The following is a 21461-nucleotide window of genomic DNA, read 5'->3' on the forward strand; positions in this document are numbered from 1 at the left end:
TGTTTGTGCATTAACTTTTTGAAGATTTTAGATAGCAGGGGCAGGTTTGATATAGGCCTATAATTGTTCAATTCAGTTGGATCACCTCCTTTGAGGATCGGGGTGACTCTTACTGTCTTGAGTATGGATGGGAAGGTGGAAGATTCAATGGATTTGTTAAAAAGAGTTGCAATAATTGGTGATAACACATGAGAAGCTTTTTTATACACGAGTGGTCTTGTTCTTTAGTGTTTTGATGATAAGCGAGATTTCAGTAGGGTTGTTGAGGCTAAAAACAGAGTACAGTATTTGGGTAGTCCATAAGACTGTATAACCCTGCTTAACCAGGAAAAATTGCCGTATTTCAACTCACAATACTGAGTAATATGACACTACTACATTTCTCACTGAACTTACCATAGTTATACTCAGAACTGATGTTCTACAATCATACAAGAAAAAATAATTTACAAAAACTTTCCTAACCACATGGATGTCACAGCTACACTTTTCCCCATTCTCTGGAGCACAATTCAAGGGTTAAAAAGTAATCCATCACTCGAGCTGCTCTGGTTGATTTTTTATAGCATGCAGTACTATTATTTGTAACTAAATACTGTAGATTAAAACAATTCAAAACTCCAGTAAAATGGTAGGATGTTTATGGTTTTTTATGATATCTTCCTTAAGCTTTTAAGAAAAGATATATTTAGTACAAAAAGCACAATTAACAGTAACTACTTTGTTGGTGTCAGGGATACAAAATAACAAAACATTCACAAGTCATGGTCCAAACATGTAGTATTAACAAGACTTGTCTTGTTGCCTTGTTCAAAATTCTGAATAATCAAAGCCACACAGTGGAGACAATGAAAGACATCCTTTGCTTAAAAGGTTAACTAGCCATATTAAATTTGTCACTTCCTTCATTCAGAAAATTATAAAAGCTGAAAAACTTTTCCACAGCACTTCTTCTATTATTGTCTTTATTGTTATACAGTACTTATACTGTACCATACTTGTGGTGCAGAGCCTAAACTTGATGTGTGCTTGGCTAGCTCACATATGATGCACTTCCATTTACTTGCATAATCTGCAGATGGAACAAATTGCCTCAGCAAATAAAATAACAGAAAATATAGGACTGAACTTCTCTGGTAGCTGATAAAAAGAGGACGAAATATTAACAAGCATAAAACACTGGAGAAAAGAAACTATTACAATAAATTTGTCTTAAACACATTTATATTATTATTCTTCCATCAGTGGTGCAGGAAACTTAGACGTGGGACAGTACCTGCTGAATACATGTGGTGGAACAGTACCTGCTGAATACATGTGCATGCCTGTAATTAATACTGCATTGTTGAATGTAATAAGGATGTACAGTAAACAGTCAATTAACACATGATTTATTAACCTTTTTTCCATTAACACTCTGAAAAATTGTGGCCTATTTTCAATATGCTTGTTGTATTTATCACTTAGGAAAAAGTCAATTTAGTGGAAAATATGGCATGTTGCAGTTTCTTTACCCCCCTCCATCTCACAGTCCTAATGGGCAAGGCCACTATCATACAAAGGAGGCCTAGTCACACTCTTAATGTAAACAACTCCCATGCTATCAGTTCTCTATGCATATGGTTCTCATACCATACTCACCCTGTATTAATGAATCAATTTTTAATCTTTTCATCATTCCACATCATCTCCGAATAATAACTATGGCACTCAAGGAATGCAAGTGATGCGGGAAGTGCAAAGAAGCATAAAAATGAAAGTTTTGGTATTTTGCAAGTCAAGATCTTATATAAACTTTAAAGCAATGGAAATGGCACAAGCTTATGATTTGAAGGAAGTATCATTTAATACACTTTAAAAAATATAAGGGGATGATACAAGCTTGTACAATGAGTAATCCAGGTTATGACCCATAAAAGAGTGACACATAGGTCACAATGGCTAAATAGGAGGGAATAATTATTAAGTAAGTGGCTTAAGCAGACAACCAATAGAAGGTGCACCAATTAATTGGCATCTTTTTTTTGGGAGGGGAGCTGAGGAATGCAACCCTATTTTTCCCATATGTTCTTTAGCTCATTTGCATGATTTTTTAATGACAAGCCATTTTCAGGAACATAACTACTGTACCATGATAATCAGTGCTCTACTTTAATATTAACCCTTTCAGGGTCCATCCCGTAGATCTACGGCTTTACGTTCAGGGTCCGAACCGTAGAGCTACACCAAAATTCTAGTGGTGTCAAATTTGGCATGAGAAGGCTGGTAGGCCTACATCTGAGAGAATGGGTCTGGGTGGTCAGTGTGCACACTATAGAAAAAATCTGGACGCCCACATGGCATTGTGGGAATGCCGGCAAAGTAGCTTTGTTCATCGTGCCTGACGGCAAGGAAGCTCTCACTCCCCACTCACTCTCTGGGTGAATTCTGACTCTTCTCTTCACAACTTACAGTTCTAAGACTGATGGAAGTGGAGCTGAGGATGAATTCTATGGTTTTGAACCATATGGTACCATTGTGCCATATGGTACAATGGTACCATATGGTACAATGGTGCCATGTCATACAATGGTATCATATGGTACAATGGTATCATATGGTACAATGGTACCATATGGTACAATGTACCATATGGTACCATATGTGCAAACAGTAAGGCATGGGTCACTAGAGACATTTTCTATGATTGGTTTTATCATGTGTTTGGCCCCACTGTGAAAAATTACCTCCTGGAAAATAAATTGGACCTCGAAGTGCCTCCTGGTATTAGACAATGCTCCTGCTCATCCTTCAGAGTTGCCAGAGCGAATTTCGGGGGACTTGAGTTTTATCAAAGTGAAGTTCTTGCCTCCTAATACCACTCCTCTCCTCCAGCCCATGGACCAGCAGGTCATTTCAAATTTCAAAAAACTGTACACCAAAGCAATGCTTCAAAAGTGCTTTGAAGTGACCTTAGACACTCAACTGGCCCTAAGAGACTTTTGGAAAGATCACTTTAGTATCCTCAATTGCATAAACTTTATAGGTAAGGCTTGGGAGGGAGTGACTAACAGGACCTTGAACTCTGCTTGGAGGAAATTGTGGCCACAATGTGTACAAGAGAGGGATTTTGAAGGGTTTGGGGCTAACCCTCAGGAGCCTATACCAGTTGTGGAATCTATTGTGTCATTGGGGAGGTCCATGGGGTTGGAGGTTAGTGGGGAGGATGTAGAAGAGTTGGTGGAGGATGACGATGAAGAACTAACCACTGATGAGCTGCAAGGGCATCTGCAACAGCAAGAGACCACAACTGAGGAAATTGCTTCAGAGGGGAGAGAGAGATGGGGGAAGTTGCCTTCTTCAACAATTAAGGAAATTTGCGCAAAGTGGGCTGATGTGCAAACCTTTATGGATGAAAATCACCCTGACACAGCTATTGCAAGCCATACTGGGGACTTTTACAATGACAATGTTGTGGACTACTTTAGGAAAATCTTGAAGGAATGCGAGGTACAGAGCTCTATGGACAGATTTTTATTGCGACAGAGATCCAGTGACTCTCAAGTTGTTCCCAGTGGCATTAAAAAAAGAAGGGAAGTAACCCCGCAAAAGAAATTGGTACCTAAAGCCCTTATGGAAGGGAATTTCCCTTCCAAACAATAATACACCTCCATCTCCTCCTCCTATCTCATCACTCATCACTACATCTTCAATAAAGGTAAGTGTCATTTATTCTTCATTTAGTACAGTATTTATTGTGCATGTGTGTGTATCCTTCTGTTCCTGTGTAGGAAAATATATATTTCATGTGAAAAAAAAAAAAAACTTTTTTCACACTTTTGGGTGTTTGGAACGGATTAATTGGATTTCCATTATTTCTTATGGGGAAAATTAATTCAACTAATGATAAATTCGCCTAAGGATAAACTCTCTGGAATGGATTAATATCATTGGTCGAGGGTCCACTGTATTGCGTATTTTGTATGTACTCTGATAATTATGCTTATGTGTACCTGTACCTAAATATACTTACACACTGTGCTGGCATGCAGGTACACATTAAAATCACTAAGGCTCTCTCTACTCATGACGCCATAGTAATACAACATAATAATAATCTCTCTTGGGCACATTAAATGTCTTATTTTATGTTAATACATGTATAGACATTTTCATTAATCCATCTATGATATTTTCTTCAAAATTATATAAGAAACACGTTACATAGCACATAAACATTATATATACACCCACAGAATAAAAATTTACATAAATATGAGATTTGTTTACAAAGCGGCTTTGTAGGAGTGTGGGAAGAATTACGTTTTCTCTAGTCAAACACTGGGGGATAACTGTAGATAAATATTCCTCTCGTATGCCTTCACTCTATATATAGCAATTCATGACCCTTGTGAGTTTAGTGCTTCTTTTTTATTATAATAATAATTTGTAATAATAACTTGCAATAATAATAACTTTTAATAATCTGTAATAATAATAATGCAGTGGACCCCCGGTTCGCGATACTAATCCGTTCCTGAGAGCTCATCGTAAACCAAAAATATCGGAAAGCGAATCAATTTTCCCCATAAGAAATAATGGAAATCAAATTAATCCGTGCAAGACACCCAAAAATATAAAAAAAAAACTTTTACCACGTGAAATATTAAGTTTAATGCAATAGAATAGTAATTACAATAACAACAATAACAATAAATAACAAAAGAATAATTGACACTTACCTTTAATGAAGATCTGGTGATGATTGATGGGATGGGAGGAGGGGAGTGTGGATGGTGTTAGCATTTAGAAGGGGAATCCCCCTCCATTAGGACTTGAGGTAGCAAGTCCTTTTCCAGGGTTACTTCCCTTCTTCTTTTAATGGCACTAGGACCAGCTTGAGAGTCACTGGACCTCTGTCGCACAACATAACTGGCAGCCTCACCATGCCTAATCACACTATGTATGCCACTACGATTCTTAAATCTTTCAAACCAACCTTTGCTGGCCTTAAATTCACTCACATCACCACTAGTTGCAGGCAATTTTTTTACCAAATCGTCATGCAACTGCCTAGCCTTTTCACAAATGATTGCTTGAGAGATGCTATCTCCTGCTATCTGTTTTTCATTTATCTACACCAATAACAGTCAACATTTTCTAACACTTGCGGTCGCTGTTTCATAATCACAGTTGCACCTTTTGCAAGAACAGCTTCCTTAATTGCCGTTTTCTTGCTCACTATAGTAGAGATGGTTGATTGGGGTTTACTATACAACCTGACCAGCTCCGACACACGCACTCCACTTTCATACTTTGCAATTATCTCTTTCTTCATTTCAACAGTCATTAGCACCCTCGGTCTCGAAGGGTTGGCACTGGGAGCTTTCTTGAGGCCCATGGTGACTTATTTTGCAAAAACAGGCACCAAAAACAGTGATAATATGGATAATATGGAATGTACCGAATGTATCCTTAGATGCGCGCACACTGGCTGGCTTGTAAACACTGGCACACACAGGGCAGTTCAGGCCACACATGGACACGTCTCGTACGAACCACATTGCATACCGGGTTTTGTATCGGGAAGCGAGGCAAATTTTCTGCGATATAATGCATCGGTTACCGGATTTATCGGATACCGATAGCATCGGGAACCGGGGGTCCACTGTAATAATAATTTGTCAGAGCATCATTCCTTCTAAAAATTACATGAGACTGAAAGTGTTGGTTTTTATTTATTCTACTGTACCACTCTGGAGACAATTTGTACACAATGTAAGGTGTTTGTTTGAATGTTTACGAACCATAACCAGACACATCGTTTGTTTGTTTACATAGTGGGTGGGGTGGCCAGGCTGGCTTCCCTACACTACCCTACCTACCACATGACTTTCTACAAATAAATACTTCTCACCTTTCACCCTACATTAAGACTGCAAATATTTTGAGGTAAATAATGAGTGTACTGTATATTCATTTTATCACTCTATGGAGCTTAAAGCATCATCATAGTATACTATATGTGGGTGGGGTGGCTAGGAGAGCTACCACACCTAACATCTTAAAGTAAATACTACTCACCTTTTGCCCTACATTAAGACTACAAATATTTTGAGGTAAATAATGAGTGTACTGTGCATGTATTTTACTATTTTTATTGTTTTAATGCCTAGTTCTATTGCTACTTAATATATGTTAGGGTAAAGTTGTTATCTGGCATTTATATGTATTTATAAGTGGAAAAAATGGCATTCTGCATATGTCTGCTTTCTGGCAGTAACCTGGAACCTAACCTGCCGTATAAGTGGGGCCCTACTGTTCAGTATTTTTACTTATGTTTGAAGGTGACTATGATTGTGATAGCAGATGACAGTTGTGAAACTGCATGTCATGTTTATACAGGTATTGTACAAAGTCACATCAACGTGCTCCACACACTTTTAGATCAACAAGCAGCGACAATTATAATGTAAGGAATTCAAAACCTGGTTATTTTTTAGTTTTGGTGAATTACAAAGCTTAAAAACAGTTGTTTGGCATTTTTGGGAGATCCCACAAACATAAATCTATTTTCCCATATGTTCATCAGTTTATTTTATATGATTTTTTGTTTACACTGTTTTTAAGAACATAACTACATTGTTTCCTGCCAAGTGAATGTAAAACGAAAGCCTGTAATTGTTTTACATGATGGTAGGATTGCTGGTGTCCTTTTTTCTGTCTCATAAACATGCAAGATTTCAGGTACGTCTTGCTATTTCTACTTACACTTAGGTCACACTACACATACATGTACAAGCACATATATACACACCCCTCTGGGTTTTCTTCTATTTTCTTTCTAGTTCCTATTCTTGTTTATTTCCTCTTATCTCCATGGGGAAGTGGAACAGAATTCTTCCTCCGTAAGCCATGCGTGTTGTAAGAGGCAACTAAAATGCCGGGAGCAAGGGGCTAGTAACCTCTTCTCCTGTATATATTACTAAATGTAAAAGGAGAAACTTTCGTTTTTCCTTTTGGGCCACCCCGCCTCGGTGGGATGCGGCCGGTGTGTTGAAAGAAAGAAAGAACTACATTGTTAATTGACAGTCTCTATAGATCCAGTTTATGTTCTGCAAGAGGCTCATGCATAACAATTAAGAATCCTTACTACTTATCTGGAGTTTACCTGGAGAGGGTTTCAGGGGTCAACGCCCCCCTGGCTCGGTCTGAGACCAGGCCTTATGGTGGACCAGGGTCTGATCAACCAGGCTGTTACTGCTGGCCGCATGCAAGCTGACATACGAACCACAGCCCAGTTGGTCAGGTACTGACTTTAGGTGCTTATCCAGTGCCTTCTTGAAGACAGCCAGGGGTCTATTGGTAATCCCCCTTATGTATGCTGGGAGGCAACTGAATAGTCTTGGGCCCCAGACACTAACTGTGTTGTCTCTCAATGTACTCGTGGCACCCCTGCTTTTCATCGGGGAAATGTTGCATCTCCTGCCGAGTCTTTTGCTTTCATATAGAATGATTTTCATATGTAGGTTTGGTACCAATCCCTCCAGGACCTTCCAAGTGTATATTATCATGTATCTCTCTCGCCTGCATTCGAGGGAATACAGGTCAAGGACCTTCAACCGTTCCCAGCAGTTTAGGTGCCTTATCGCACTTATGTGTGCCGTGAAAGTTCTTTGTACACTCTCCAGGTCTGCAATGTCGCCAGCCTTCAAGGGGGCCGTTAGTGTACAGCAGTATTCCAGCCTAGAGAGCACAAACGATTTGAAGAGACTCATCATGGGCTTGGTGTCCCTAGTTCTAAAGGTTCTCATTATCCATCCTATCATTTTCCTAGTGGATGAGGTAGATGCACTGTTGTGGTCTTAAGCGCATGATCAAGCAGCTTATATTCTTTCTTGTACATACATGGCACTGTATGACCCTAATGGGTTTAGTGCTTCTTTATTATAATAGTAACACACAAACATGGTTTATGAATCGACCCCTGCTTTTAGGAATCAGTTCAAAGCTCCTGGACTTGTCCTTGGGCCTTGCACTGTAAACTAGAAACTGATTTTCCAGCTGAAAGTAGATAGCATGTTTCTGATTATTAAGGGAGGGATTACCTGGAGTTTACCTGGAGAGAGTTCCGGGGGTCAACGCCCCCGCGGCACGGTCTGAGACCAGGCCTCCTGGTGGATCAGAGCCTGATCAACCAGGCTGTTGCTGCTGGCTGCACGCAAACCAACATACGAGCCACAGCCCGGCTGATCCGGAACTGACTTTAGGTGCTTGTCCAGTGCCAGCTTGAAGACTGCCAGGGGTCTGTTGGTAATCCCCCTTATGTGTGCTGGGAGGCAGTTGAACAGTCTCGGGCCCCTGACACTTATTGTATGGTCTCTTAACGTGCTAGTGACACCCCTGCTTTTCATTGGGGGGATGGTGCATCGTCTGCCAAGTCTTTTGCTTTCGTAGTGGGTGATTTTCGTGTGCAAGTTCGGTACTAGTCCCTCTAGGATTTTCCAGGTGTATATAATCATGTATCTCTCCCTCCTGCATTCCAGGGAATACAGGTTTAGGAACCTCAAGCGCTCCCAATAATTGAGGTGTTTTATCTCCGTTATGCGCGCCGTGAAAGTTCTCTGTACATTTTCTAGGTCGGCAATTTCACCTGCCTTGAAAGGTGCTGTTAGTGTGCAGCAATATTCCAGCCTAGATAGAACAAGTGACCTGAAGAGTGTCATCATGGGCTTGGCCTCCCTAGTTTTGAAGGTTCTCATTATCCATCCTGTCATTTTTCTAGCAGATGCGATTGATACAATGTTATGGTCCTTGAAGGTGAGATCCTCCGACATGATCACTCCCAGGTCTTTGACGTTGGTGTTTCGCTCTATTTTGTGGCCAGAATTTGTTTTGTACTCTGATGAAGATTTAATTTCCTCATGTTTACCATATCTGAGTAATTGAAATTTCTCATCGTTGAACTTCATATTGTTTTCTGCAGCCCACTGAAAGATTTGGTTGATGTCTGCCTGGAGCTTTGCAGTGTCTGCAATGGAAGACACTGTCATGCAGATTCGGGTGTCATCTGCAAAGGAAGACACGGTGCTGTGGCTGACATCCTTGTCTATGTCGGATATAAGGATGAGGAACAAGATGGGAGCAAGTACTGTGCCTTGTGGAACAGAGCTTTTCACCGTAGCTGCCTCGGACTTTACTCTGTTGACGACTACTCTCTGTGTTCTGTTAGTGAGGAAATTATAGATCCATCGACCGACTTTTCCTGTTATTCCTTTAGCACGCATTTTGTGCGCTATTACGCCATGGTCACACTTGTCGAAGGCTTTTGCAAAGTCTGTATATATTACATCTACATTCTTTTTGTCTTCTAGTGCATTTAGGACCTTGTCGTAGTGGTCCAATAGTTGAGACAGACAGGAGCGACCTGTTCTAAACCCATGTTGCCCTGGGTTGTGTAACTGATGGGTTTCTAGATGCGTGGTGATCTTGCTTCTTAGGACCCTTTCAAAGATTTTTATGATATGGGATGTTAGTGCTATTGGTCTGTAGTTCTTTGCTGTTGCTTTACTGCCCCCTTTGTGGAGTGGGGCTATGTCTGTTGTTTTTAGTAACTGTGGGACGACCCCCGTGTCCATGCTCCCTCTCCATAGGATGGAAAAGGCTCGTGATAGGGGCTTCTTGCAGTTCTTGATGAACACAGAGTTCCATGAGTCTGGCCCTGGGGCAGAGTGCATGGGCATGTCATTTATCGCCTGTTCGAAGTCATTTGGCGTCAGGATAACATCGGATAGGCTTGTGTTAATCAAATTTTGTGGCTCTCTCATAAAAAATTCATTTTGATCTTCGACTCTCAGTCTGGTTAGCGGCTTGCTAAAAACTGAGTCATATTGGGACTTGAGTAGCTCACTCATTTCCTTGTTGTCATCTGTGTAGGACCCATCTTGTTTAAGTAGGGGCCCAATACTGGACGTTGTTCTCGATTTTGATTTGGCATAGGAGAAGAAATACTTTGGGTTTCTTTCGATTTCATTTATGGCTTTTAGTTCTTCCCGCGATTCCTGACTCCTAAACGATTCTTTTAGCTTAAGTTCGATGCTTGCTATTTCTCTGACCAGTGTCTCCCTACGCATTTCAGATATATTGACCTCTTTTAGCCGCTCTGTTTTTCTTTTCCGTCGCCTGTAAAGGGAGCGCCTGTCTCATTCTGTTTTACATCTACTCCTCCTTTTTCTTAGAGGAATAAGCCTTGTGCATACATCGAGTGCTACCGAGTTAATCTGTTCTAGGCATAAGTTGGGGTCTGTGTTGCTTAGTATATCTTCCCAGCTTATATCGGTTAGGACTTGGTTTACTTGGTCCCACTTTATGTTTTTGTTATTGAAGTTGAATTTGGTGAATGCTCCCTCGTGACTAATCTCATTATGTCGGTCTGGGGCTCCGCGCATACATGACTGAACCTCAATTATGTTGTGATCTGAGTATATTGTTTTTGATATGGTGATATTTCTTATCAGATCATCATTGTTAGTGAAGATGAGGTCTAGTGTATTCTCCAGTCTAGTAGGCTCTATTATTTGCTGGTTTAAATTGAATTTTGTGCAGAGATTTAAAAGCTCGCGTGAGTGTGAGTTTTCATCAGAGCTGCCTCCTGGTGTTATTACTGCAACAATATTATTTGCTATATTCCTCCATTTTAGGTGCCTTAAGTTGAAATCCCCCAGGAGCAAGATGTTGGGTGCAGGAGCTGGAAGGTTTTCCAGACAGTGGTCAATTTTTAACAGCTGTTCCTGGAATTGCTGGGATGTTGCATCCGGAGGCTTGTAGACTATCACAATGACTAGGTTTTGGTTCTCGACCTTTACTGCTAAAACTTCCACTACATCATTTGAGGCATTTAGCAGTTCTGTGCAAACAAGTGACTCTGCAATGTACAGGCCAACCCCCCCCTTTTGCCTGTTCACTCTGTCACATCTGTATAGGTTGTAACCTGGGATCCATATTTCGTTGTCCAAGTGATCCTTTATGTGGGTCTCAGTGAAAGCCGCGAACATTGCCTTTGCCTCTGCAAGCAGTCCACGGATGAAAGGTATTTTGTTGTTTGTTGCTGGCTTTAGACCCTGTATATTTGCAAAGAAGAATGTTATCGGACTGGTGGTATTGTTGGTATTGGGGGGGGATTTTTTTTCCGGCATTAGTATCTGTATCTGTTGGTTTGGAGTGGAGGCCATCGACTGTGGTTCCACTCCAGGAATGACTGGATTTGGTGTACGATTTCTGCCATTTCCTGCCAGTTTTTTTTCCTTCCTGGCACTAAAAAACCTCTCCCTCTTGAGTGGCTGTGGCTACCCAGGTTTTCCCATGGCCTGGATGTTTTGTATCTTTTTGTCCCCTTTAGATGGTATGCCTGGCAATTTAAGTTATAGCACAGTCTTTCCTGTACTGAAGAGGTACACAGTTCAGGGTGAAAAAGCTTACAGGAAGGGAGTTTGCATTTTCCTGTTGTCATATGGGCATGGCATTTCCTAGGGTGGTCATAGTTGCACGTCCCATCTGTTTTTCCAGATTTCCCATGCCAGCAGATACCGAGTGCATAGTATGTGCACAGGCTTGGTTTCCGTTTGCCTTGGGTTTCTGTGACTGTATTCCCTGTTGGTGCATGTTTCCCTGTCTTACTTCTATCCTCCCTAGCACCAACAATGGAGCTCCCACCATTTGTTTTTGGTAATATATCCTCACTATTGCTACTGGAGTCCTCTTGTTTGCTATTTCCTGCGGTATTTCTAGTTTGCAATATTGGTTTTATCTTATCTTTGACTACACTTGTTTCCCTACTATGGCTCCTGTCCCCTATGAGGTCATTCATATGTATTCCTTCCTGCGTATAATTCCCGACTACCTGGACAAAATCTCCAGCTTCACCATTACTGTCTCCCAGGACAGCATCTCCAGCTTCCCCATTACTGTCTCCCAGGACAGCATCTCCAGCTTCACCATTACTGTCTCCCAGGACAGCACCTCCAGCTTCACCATTACTGTCTCCCAGGACAGCACCTCCAGCTTCCCCATTACTGTCTCCCAGGACAGCACTATCAGCCCCCCATTTACTGACTACCAGGACATCATCTCCAGCCTTACAGTTTCTGACTACATGGCCAGTATCAAGGGCAGTACCATTCAGCCCGGACTTTTTATGTTCCCATCTGTTGTAGAAAGCTTCCAGGTTTTCTATGAAAGCAGCTTTGATGTTGACCTCTTTTAATACCCTTGTGATTTTAGTCCACAGATTTATCTCATTTGGGCATACCCAAAAACACTTCCCTGTTTTAATACTGCTTGTAGCTAGTTCTTGTATAATCCAAGAAGAACGTGCCATAATTTAGCTCTGCCCATCTGCCTTAGCTGACCAATCAAACAGGAATGAAGGGAAAGATTAGTAGCATGAAAAGTTTTAAGGATTTATCTTAACTTTTTAATTTCTCAGTACTTAATAATTCCTCTTTTATCAGATCATGCTTTGTTTCATTTAGAGACAGTCCATGGACACCATACATTAACACACAAACCATGGCAAAGATCCACTTATGCACCATATACAGTTAACCCTCTATTTAATGGACTTCGGAAATTCGGAGCAAAATCTGCTGGATCAATAGATTTGGAAACAATGGACAAACTCCTTTGGTCACAGAACTGTTCTTTGTTACAATCATGGCAAAATAATCTTTTCTCTATCCACATAACTGCCATTACTGGCCACCTAACCCCCCCCACCCCATTAGTCATAAGCCTTCTTTACTTATGAAAAAGTATTTCAACATCGCAAACCTTTCTTATTTTGTACAGCTAAAAACGCCATATAATGCCGAAATATTGCTTATTATTTTCATTCGAACAACATACATAATAACTGTTTCAAATGTTATAACACATTGTTTTACAAAAAATTTAAAAAAATATCAATCATAAATCACGGTGATAATGTCAAAGGCTGCAAACTTGACAAAGCCCACTGTGTGAGTGAAACACTGTCAGTAGAGGATTGCATTACACTGCATTTGTCTCTCTTTTTCCATCCATACTTAAATAGTCATTCCATAGTTATAAGTTAATTTTAAGGCCACTTGAAATGTTCTGCATACACAGGGGCTTTCTATAAAATATACCAATAATGACATCTATTCCTGTATAAATTGTACAATGTACTTTGTAGAAATAAATATTATTATTATTATTATTATTATTATTATTATTATTATTATTATTATTATTATTATTATTATACTGTACTATTATTATTATTATTATTATTGGTGTGAGCAGGGTAATATTTAGTGAAGGGATTCAGGGAAACCGGTTATTTTCATATAGTCGGACTTGAGTCCTGGAAATGGGAAGTACAATGCCTGCACTTTAAAGGAGGGGTTTGGGATATTGGCAGTTTGGAGGGATATGTTGTGTATCTTTATACGTATATGCTTCTAAACTGTTGTATTCTGAGCACCTCTGCAAAAGCAGTGATAATGTGTGAGTGTGGTGAAAGTGTTGAATGATGATGAAAGTATTTTCTTTTTGGGGATTTTCTTTCTTTTTTGGGTCACCCTGCCTCGGTGGGAGACAACCGACTTGTTGAAAAAAAAAAAAAAATTATTATTATTTACTATTACGTATTATTATTACTATTACTACTACTACTATTATTATCATGTTCGTGCAGTGTAGTAAATAGATACCTAACAGATATTTTATTAGTTTAGTCCTTATCCATAGTGTTCTCACTTACCTGATCACATATGGTAATGACATTGTTTGTATTTGTAATTTCTTCCTCATTATGAAGCATTAAAAGGACACTTTCACAAAGATCTTGAGCTTCTGTACTGGCCATAGCATATTTGCCACAGAGACTTGCCAGCGCAGCCAAGAGGCCAGAAGCCACCGCATACAACTGTCCACGCATCACTGAGCTGCATGTGGATAACACCACAGTTCCTGTTTTGAGACGATAATTAATTAAACATTTCATAAAATTAGGGAATGTTATTTATATAAATCTTTTAATACTTCCCTCTATTACAAAATAAGGATTGATCAAGTGTATAATAACTTATTCCATACATGTACAAGATACCAAGAGATTACATGAGATTACCTACAGTATGGGATACCAAGAGACTACTTACAGTATGGGATACCAAGAGCCTACATACAGTATGAGATACCATGAGCCTACATACAGTACAGTACGAGATACCAAGAGCCTACATACAGTACAGGATACCATACAGTAAGGGATACCAAGTGCTTACATACACTATAGGATTCGAAGAGATTACATACAAGACAGGAGACCAAAAGATTACATACAATACAGGATTCCAAAATATTATATATACTACATGATACCAGGAGCTTACATACACAACAGGATACCAAGAGATAAGTTACACTACAAGATACCAAGAGATAGCATACACTACAGGATATCAAGAGATTACATACATTACAGGGTACCAATGGATTACATAAGTTTACATACCACTGTATAACAAAAAATATACAAACCAGTTAATGTTCAGACTCCAACAATTTGCCTATACAACTATGGACTAAGATTTACATACATTCGTTGACCTCTTCACTAATGTTTAATATATTAGTAGCACAAATGACTTAATTGCAACAGGTGGAAGCTTAAATTTACACCAAGTGGGCAACTGGGTGCTAAGTAAATCTATGCAAGAACCACAGTGAGCTCATATTAAGGTCCACATCGTTCTAATGTGCAAAATTCATCTGGCAAAAGTAAATGTGGGTCTTTTAGGAATGAGACGATACCAATATTAAAATTTAGACCGATATCAATACCAAGAAAACTGGCCAATACCCACCTTACCGATACATTGCACACCCACAGTACGCCTGATGAAAAAGAAATGTGTACAGTGGACCCCCGGTTATCAGCCACAATCCGTTCCAGAAGGTTGGCCTAAATCCGAAGTAATATTTCCCATAAGAAATAATGTAAATCCAATTAATCCGCTCCAGACACCCAAAAGTATTAACAATACATTTTTTAAAGAATACCTATAGTTTTACATACAGAAAACAATGAGAAAGAAATATAAAGCAGTAATTTTAATGATAAATGAATATTACATACCTCAATTGTATACTCTTGTTGGCATATGGAAGAAGGCGAGGAGGTGAGAGGGAGGAGAGCTTATTGTTTGGAAGGGAAATCCCCCTCCAAGGTGGCTAAAGCTTCCGCTTCACACACGGAGGGCCCAGGTTTGATTCCCAACGGGTGGAAACATTTCAACACGTTTCCTTACACTTGTCCTGTTCACCTAGCAGCAAATAGGTACCTGGGTGTTAGTCGACTGGTGTGGGTTGCATCCTGGGGGACAAGATTGAGGACCCCAATGGAAATAAGTTAGACAGTCCTTGATGACGCACTGACTTTCTTGGGTTATCCTGGGTGGCTAACCCTCCGGGGTTAAAAATCCGAACAAAATCTTATCTTATCTCTTATCAAGTCCCTCTCTGGGGTTGCTTCTCTTCTTTGTTTTTTACTGGCACTAGGACCAGCTTGAGAGTCACTGCACCCCTGTCGCATAAAAAATCTGTCTGAGATGCCTGTTTCTGGCGTCTGTAAAATTTACCTAAAATGGGACAAGACATTGTCACTGAACATGTTGCAGACACAGCTTGCAACAGTTTTGTCAGGGTGATAATTCTCCACAAAACTTTGCACCTCACTCCACTTTACACAAATGTCCTTAATCACTGAAGAAGGCACATTCTTTCCCCTAAGCAATATCCTCAGCTGTGATCTGTTGCTGTTCCTGTTGAAGGTGTTGCAGCTCTTCAGTGGTTAGCTCTTTCCTGTGGTCCTCCACCAACTCTTCCACATCCTCGCCACTCACATCCAACCCCATGGACTTCCCCAAAGACACAATAGATTCCACAACAGGCATAGGGTCATCAGAGTCAGCCTCAAACCCTTCAAAACCCTTGTCGAGAACACATTCTGGCCACAATTTTCTCCAAGCAGAGTTCAAAGCCCTGGAAGTCACTCCTGCCAAGCCTTATCTCTAAGGCTTATGCAGTGGAGGATATTGAAGCGATTCCTCCAGGACTCTCTTAGGGTCAATTCAGTGTCCGAGGTCACTTCAAAGTACCTTTGAAACATTGCTTTGGTGTACAGTTTTTTGAAGTTTGAAATAACCTGCTGGTCCATGGGCTGGATGAGAGGAGTGGTATTAGGGGGCAAGAACTTCACTGTGATGAAACTAAACTCCAACAATTGGTCTTCCAAGTCTGGAGGATGAGCAGGAGCATTGTCCATTACCAGGAGGCACTTGAGTGGCAATTTATTTTCCAGGAGGTATTTCTTCACACTCGGGCCAAACACTTCATTGACCCACTCAAAGAAAATTAACCTTGTGACTCATGCCTTATTGTTATCCCTCCATATCACACACAATTTACTCTTCATGACATTGTTTTTCTTAAACACTCGGGGATTTTCAGAGTGATACACAAGTAAAGGCTTCACTTTGAAATCAACAACTTCTCCACATCCTTGACTGTTTGAGACTTCTGTTTCGTTAGCATATTTACACCTTTCGCAACATCAGCTTCCTTGATTTCTGTATTCTTCAACAGGATGGAACTGATTGTTGATGTAGATTTCTCGTACATCCTGGCCAGCTCCACCACACGTACACCACTTTCATATTTTGCAATAACTTCTTTCTTGAATTTTATCGTGTTTCTCATCTTCTTTACCCATGGTGGCTTATTTCATAGTTGCAATCAATTAACAAGCACCAACAACAATGGATGAATGCGCGGAGTATTCCTAACCTAACGAGAGAGACCGCAGACTGAGTGAAATATACGCGAGGAAGTGCATCGCCAGCAGGTGGACGCATCTCATACCAATGAATTCCGAGGAGATGGCTGAAATCTGGGGGGAAATTTCTTGATTACCGAGTGCTCGATTACCGAATTGGCCGACTGCCACACTGGCCGATATCTGGGGGTCCATTGTACGTACTTAGTACCATTCTGGGAGTCATCAGGAGGCATAAATTTTATGTACATCATAGTATCCCAGAGAGTCATTACAATGGTACTAGTGATGCTACAATATGTACAAAATAAATGTTTTTGTTATGAAAATAAATGAAACATAAATGTACAGTAAGTAAATACATCAACATCATGTAAGGATACTGCCTGCAACTACATTGCTGGCAAATGTCATAACTGTTCATTTCAATTTCTGAAACAAATGTCAGACAGTAACTAATGTACATGTATAATGTAAATATTTAATAACGTACCTACAAAAAATATTATATGTGCATTAATGTACATAGTACAGCAGAGCATTGCACAATTAGGTACCTTTCATGAGTTGCTACAATTTTTCTACTCCCAGAGCCTGGCCCAAGTGCCTGCCTGGTCAACCAGGCTGTTGCTGTTTATGGGCCACTGACCTTCAAATAAGTTTATTTATGTACAGATACACAAAAATACAGTTACACAAATTATCATACATAGTAACATATGTGTAAACTACCTAGGATAACCCCAAAAAAGTCAGTGACTTTTTTGCTATGCAACCTTACTATTGTCATTATTATTACAATTATACCATAGCTCAGTTGGTATAAAATCAGCTCACACATTGAGGTCCGTGGTTCAACCCCCAGTACAGGTGGAAACATTAGGACATGTTTCCTTTTAAATACCTGTTGTGCATGATCACCCAGCAGTAAAATAGGTACCTGGGTGTTAGTGGACTGGTGTGGGTCGCATCCTGGGTCAAAACTGACATAATTTGCGGGAAATGCTCAGCATAACAAGCAGCTTTCTATATAGTAGTATGTCACTGATGTCAACTATGGTCTGTATACCTTGTACATGTACTTGTAGTAAATAAAATAATTATTATTACAAGGGTCATTAATCTGGATTATAATTAAGGCAGAGCGCTAAACCCATAGGATTATGCAGCGCCTGTGGGGGAGGGGGGAATGTGGAAGGTATTCAGGCTTAATTCAGGTAACCGGAGCACAGATCCAATTCCCTAGATCAAGAGCCCCTCAGCAACATCAAGGAACCTTGAGAGGTTATTACTCTGGAATAACATCCTGGCAATTATTTTCATTTTATTCACGGGGAAGCGCTCAACCTGTTGGGGTTATATAACGCCTGGAAAATGGGAGACATTCAGGATCGATCCAAGGAAGTGGAGGTAGAGTCCAGTTCCTTGGATCAAGAGCTAGACAGCTTCAAGAGCTACATCCTGCTAAACATCGACGGAGTGGCCTGGGGAATTTGGATAAAAAAAAAAAAACAGCATTATCCAGGTTCACCGAAAATTTTATGTAAGCATATTAAATGTTTATATATTGGCGGTGTTAAATTAACTACTGACATAACATGAAGGAACATTGATAAAGTGAAGAGTGAAAGATAATGATAAGGTTCTCACTGATGTTGTGCTCAGCAGCTGACGCAACTCAATTCTAAGAAAAAATAACACAAGAGATGGAATAAAAGAGCCACTGAGTGGAATATTTAGCAACGATTATTAACATAAATAGGATATTTATAAATTTCATTAAAGATGTAATTAATACCAAATAAGTTCCACAAGGTTGTCTCTTTCTAAAGACAAAAAAAAAAGGGTCTCTTCTTTGTTTATTTATTTCGTTATGTCAGTATCATAAATATATTAAAGGAAATATAATATATTTGCACTCATATGTAAATCGTATTGCTTATTGCACATACCCATTACATATATATGCAATTTTTGAATATGATTTGTTATTGTTGGGTTGAAGGGTAGCGGGCGTGGTGGAGCCGTGTGAACCTTATACTGGATGATGTAGTCGACTCACTTCCAGAGGCATGAATTAAGTTTATTGAGGTACAGGTACGCATAAATACAATTATGCAAATTATCATAATAACATGTGTATATTACCTAGGATAACCCAGTAAAGTCAGAAAAAGTAACTTATTTCCACTGGGAATCCTTTAAGTTAAAAATCTTTATAACTTCATAATATACTGGTGGCTAACGCTCTCGCTTCACACGGCGAGGGTCTGGGTTCGATTCCCAGCCAGAGTAGAAACATTGGGCGTGTTTCTTTCCAGTAAAATGGGTACCTGGGTGTTAGTGGACTGGTGTGGGTCGCATTCTGGGACACTGACATAATTTACCTGGAGTTTACCTGGAGAGAGTTCCATTCATTCGTTCAATTCATTCAAAGTTTATTCTCTATAAGGATTACAATGTTGAATTTACAGAATTTGGTTATTGTGTGGTTTACATGTAGTTAAATAATTATTACAGAGTGTACCACTAGAACGCCTAGCATGGCTAGGCATTTCGGGCAGACTTAGTTTAATTCTTTATTTTAAAATATTACAAATTATGAGGTAAGTTGGTATTATGGCTAAGTGACTAAATGCTAGTTTGTGAGTTTAGCAATGTGAATGCTTTTGTTTTGGCACAGTACATAGTTTCAGTATTGGAGTATCATAGGATTCATTATTTTAAGATTGAGATTAATATTTCTGTTTATGGTCAAATGGGTGAGTGAGTGTAAGTGTGAACCACCAGGTGGTATTCGTGTAGGTAGTTGATGGGGTGTATCAGGGAGATAAGATGTTTTCTAATGGTAGTTTTGAAGGTGATGCCCCTCAAGGAAGGTTCCTTGATGTTGGTGAGGGGCTCTTGATTTAGGGAATTGGATCTGTGCTCCAGTTCCCCGAATTAAGCCTGAATGCCTTCCACATCCCCCCCCCCGGGCGCTGTATAATCCTCCGGGTTTAGCGCTTCCCCCTTGATTATAATAATAATAATAATTTGAAGGTGATGAATGTGTCTGCAGTTCTAGAGTTCTCAGGTAGGGTGTTCCAGATTTTAGGGCCTTTGACATACATTGAATTTTTGTAAAGGTTTAGTCGGACACGAGGAATGTCGTAGAGATGTTTGTGTCTGGTGATATGCCTGTGGGTTCTGTCACAACTATCAAGAAAGCGTTTTAGGTCAAGGTTGATATTGGAGTTTAAGGTCCTGTAGATGTAGATTGCACAGTAGTAAGTGTGGATGTACTGAACAAGGAGTAAGTTTAGATAATAATAATAATATCTTTATTTTACTACAAGTACATGTACAGGGTATACAGTCCTAGCTGATAACAATGACATACTACTATATAGAAAGTCCCTTGTTATGCTCCGCATTTCGGGCAAATTAGGTCAGTGTCCCAGGATGCGACCCACACCAGTCGAATAGCACCCAGGTACCCATTTTACTGATGGGGAACATAGACAACAGGTGGAAAGAAACACGTCCAATGTTTCAACTCTGGCTGGGAATCGAACCCAGGCCCTCGCCGTGTGGGGGGGGGTGTGTTGCCAGGGATGGGATTTAGTGATTATTCTTACTGCAGCTTTTTGTTGGGTTATTATTGGCTTTAGGTGTGTTGCTGCAGTTGATCCCCAAGCACAAATAGCATAGGTGAGGTATGGATAAATAAGTGAGTGGTATAGTGTGAGAAGGGCATTTTGCGGCACGTAGTACGGTATCTTGGAGAGGATCCCAACCGTTATGGATACTTTTTTGGTTGTGTTGGATATGGGTGCTGAAATTCAGGTTGTTGTTAAGGTATAGGCCTAGGAATTTGCCCTCATTATGTCTGGTAATTAGAGTGTTGTCGATCTTAATGTTAATTTGTGCATCTCCTGCTCTGCTACCAAACATAATATAGTAGTTAGTTAGTTTAATATGTTTATTATGCACCCCATACCCATCCTGTGGGCGGTAGTCAAAAGATTACAGAGGTACATAATTGGTCCAGGGACTGGACTCCAAAGTTTTGATAGCTGAGCAAGTTACAGAGGTAATGAACTCACAATTTACAAAGGTAATGAACTCACAATTTACAAAGGTAATGAACTCACAATTTACAAAGGTAATGAACTCCAGGTAAGTCTGGTCACAATCATGACAAGTTACAAAGGTATTTACAGATTACAGAGGTACGTAATGGGTCCAGGGACTGGGCCCCCAAAGTTTTGATAGCTGAACTAGGTACAAAGGTAATGAGCTCACAAGTTACAAAGGTAATGAATTCTGTAGAATGGTTACTTACGTTTATACTTTGGCTACAATCATGAACAAATTATAGAGTAATGAGCAATTCACACTTCCACACCCGGTCACAACTGTAATGAGTTATTGGTGCAAATATTGATTGTTGAGTCACACACACCACACACACACACACACACACACACACACACACACACACACACACACACACACACACACACACACACACACACACACACACACACACACACACTTTAGTTTAATATCTTTATGCACCCCATACCCATCCTGTGGGCGGTAGTCAAAAGATTACAAAGGTACATAATGGGTCCAG

At 40.0% G+C, this 21461-nt stretch overlaps 1 protein-coding gene across 2 annotated transcripts in view; it reads right to left on the minus strand.

Moving 5' to 3' along the window:
* LOC128692474 (transmembrane protein 42) overlaps positions 1 to 18880 on the minus strand; it is a 54523-nt gene extending 35643 nt beyond the window's left edge. The window contains exons 1-2 of one of the 2 annotated variants that reach the window (XM_053781631.2): positions 18793 to 18880; positions 13763 to 13971 (exon numbers count right to left, since the gene is read on the minus strand). In XM_053781631.2, coding sequence (XP_053637606.1) covers positions 13763 to 13971; positions 18793 to 18796 — 213 coding nt within the window. In that variant the 5' untranslated portion in view covers positions 18797 to 18880. Of the gene's footprint in view, positions 1 to 13762; positions 13972 to 18490; positions 18531 to 18792 lie in introns of those variants that run through there. The other variant, XM_053781639.2, reaches the window with a different exon arrangement.
* Between the last annotated feature and the right edge of the window lie 2581 nt (positions 18881 to 21461).

This window comes from Cherax quadricarinatus, chromosome 6, assembly GCF_038502225.1.
Source record: "Cherax quadricarinatus isolate ZL_2023a chromosome 6, ASM3850222v1, whole genome shotgun sequence".
NCBI lineage: Eukaryota > Metazoa > Arthropoda > Malacostraca > Decapoda > Parastacidae > Cherax > Cherax quadricarinatus.